This window comes from Eriocheir sinensis, chromosome 28 (genome assembly GCF_024679095.1).
Source record: "Eriocheir sinensis breed Jianghai 21 chromosome 28, ASM2467909v1, whole genome shotgun sequence".
Taxonomy (NCBI): domain Eukaryota; kingdom Metazoa; phylum Arthropoda; class Malacostraca; order Decapoda; family Varunidae; genus Eriocheir; species Eriocheir sinensis.
The window spans coordinates 4,610,516-4,613,015 of record NC_066536.1 but is presented as its reverse complement, the minus strand read 5'-3'; the positions used below and the strand labels follow the sequence as shown (position 1 = coordinate 4,613,015).

The following is a 2,500-nucleotide window of genomic DNA, read 5'->3' as shown; positions in this document are numbered from 1 at the left end:
CCGTCACCACATCCTCCTTCAGTACCCGCTACCCGCCCCTGCCTTCCATCATCACCACTCCTCCCCCGCCCGCATCCTCCGCGCCATTATCCACTGCAGAGATATTGCTCAGTCCGCGCGGGGGAGAAGAAGCAGGGGTGGGCGAGGGCACAGCGCTTCTCTATACTGTGGGTGAGGGGTCTGCTAGCGACACAGCCGTCCTACTGCCCCCTGCTGCGTCGTCCTGCCAACGGACCCCACAGCCCCTCGCGGCACACAGCACTATGGTGACTCCACGCTCTCACAACTCGGCCTCCTCGGCGTCCCTCAAGCAGACAGTGTTTGATGGGGAAGGCGTGTTCACCATCACTAGACCACCCTCTGTTGTGAGCAAGCAACCCTCCACCGCCACCATCATCACCACCGTCTCTCACACCCATCAGACCCAGGAAGACGACCACGACCCACTTATCTACAACAACAATAACAACAACGTTCAAATCACGGAGAAGGACAGCCTCAGTCCAAGGTTGAAGTCTCTGTCTCTGAGGGATGACGAGCAGCCTTCCGACACCGTCATCACTGACTCCGCCAAGGCTGCGGGCGTCGCCGCCGCCGTTGGGGGTGGAGGCGCCGCTATCTCAAGCTTCGGTGCCGCCGCCGCCTCAGAAGCCAACGAGCCACTCAGCACTTACATGAGACGGGTACGTGTGTGTGTGTGTGTGTGTGTGTGTGTGTGTGTGAGAGAGAGAGAGAGAGAGAGAGAGAGAGAGAGAGAGAGAGAGAGAGAGAGAGACCTCATGTCTGGTTTGGGTGCCCACAGACACACACGTGCCCTCAGGAGGCTGCACGTTAATTTGCAATGCATCATGAGGCAGGGAACACATCACAGGCCGCCCTCAAGATAGTGAGGTGGTGAGTCACACCGCCCACACTGCCTCGGCCCCACAGTGGTCAGTCACATTGGGAAGAGCAGTGACCTAGCGAGGGGAGGAATCATCACCAGATACGCATAATTAATCATTATTATTATTATTATTATTATTATTACTATTACTATTATTATTATTATTATTGTAAGTAGTAGTAGTAGTAGTGGTACTAGAAGTAGTAGTAATTATTATAATGCTGGTGTTCCGTGGTCCGCAAATGATTTCAAATACCCGAACGAAGCCTTCAAGGAGACGAAATTAAAATAGATAGCAATGGAAAGAGTCTCCCTCACACGTCACACAGCTAACAGGCACCCGCCATGTCGCTGAGTAAACGGTAGTACACAAGCCCAATAGAAAGGACCTGGGCAGCACACACGCACCCTCGATAACTTGGAGAACCTGAGTCAACGTGATCCATAGAGGATAAGTCCCATCAAGTACTCTGTTGTGGAGACCCTGATAAGAGTGCCTTCCAACTCCCCGCGGTGTGTGTGTGTGTGTGTGTGTGTGTGCGTGTGTGTGTGTGTCTCTCTCTCTCTCTCTCTCTCTCTCTCTCTCTCTCTCTCTCTCTCTCTCTCAAACACACACACACACAAAAAAAAAACAATATGGAGAGAGAGAGAGAGAGAGAGAGAGAGAGAGAGAGCGCTCCTGGAGGTCTTCTTTTTCAGTCACATCCGTCCTCTCCTCTTTCACTCTCCTCTAACGCGCCGACCAAAACATCGAGGAACACAAATAGCCATGACAACACCACCACGTTAGACCAATGTGCGACCAGGGCAAGAAAAACGAAGAAAACGGAAGGTCCTGAGGAAGTGAGCGAAATGTAAGCTACTACAGGCGAGGAGGGGGAGAAAGTTAGGGTCTCTCTCTCTCTCTCTCTCTCTCTCTCTCTCTCTCTCTCTCTCTCTCTCTTGTACAGTCACGCTAAAAGATAAATCAACACACAAAAAAACATCAAAAACTGCTCATATCGTTAATCGCACGCACACAAAAGTGAGCAATAATCATAAAACATTGGGAGGAATATCATAGTTCTTAAAAAAAATAAACGAATATATTGCCTTCAAAATAAAGAAAATAATAAAATGTAAATGCGAGTATTGCCAATCTTTGAAGCGCGGTTGTCAATGTTATTTTACTTTTATGGTACATTGATTTGGCCCTCTTGCGGCGGGACATCAAACGAAAATGATACGGTCAGTAAAGGTTTATGGGATTATAAAAAGGGAAGGAGGAAGAGGAGCAGGCGAGGAAGGAGATGAAGGATGACAAATGAAGTACCTATGCAGGAAGGAAGAAGAAGAGGAGAGAAAAGAGAAGGAAGAGGACGAGAAAAAGAGGAAAGGGAAGTAATATGACAAGAAACGAAGAAAAGAATGGAACAGGAAAAAGGATGTGAAAGAAAATTAGAAGAATAAAAAAAAAGTTGGAAATGAAGCTGCAAAAGAAATGAGAGAATAGAATGAAGAGGAACAGATTAAAAATAAAAAAAGAATATGAATAAGAATAAGAATAATAACAAGAGGAGAGAGAAGAAGAAAAAGAAGAAGAGTAAGAAAAAGCAACAAAAGAAGATAAAAGCA

The 2,500-nt window shown here is 47.5% G+C and overlaps 1 protein-coding gene across 1 annotated transcript in view; it reads left to right on the top strand.

Moving 5' to 3' along the window:
- LOC127004389 (uncharacterized protein DDB_G0271670-like) overlaps nt 1-2,500 on the top strand; it is a 6,108-nt gene that overhangs the window by 1,168 nt on the left and 2,440 nt on the right. The window contains exon 1 of the mRNA XM_050872033.1: nt 1-683. This exon is cut by the window's left edge and continues 1,168 nt beyond it. Within this exon, the coding sequence (XP_050727990.1) occupies nt 1-683 (683 nt within the window). The remainder of the gene's footprint in view (nt 684-2,500) is intronic.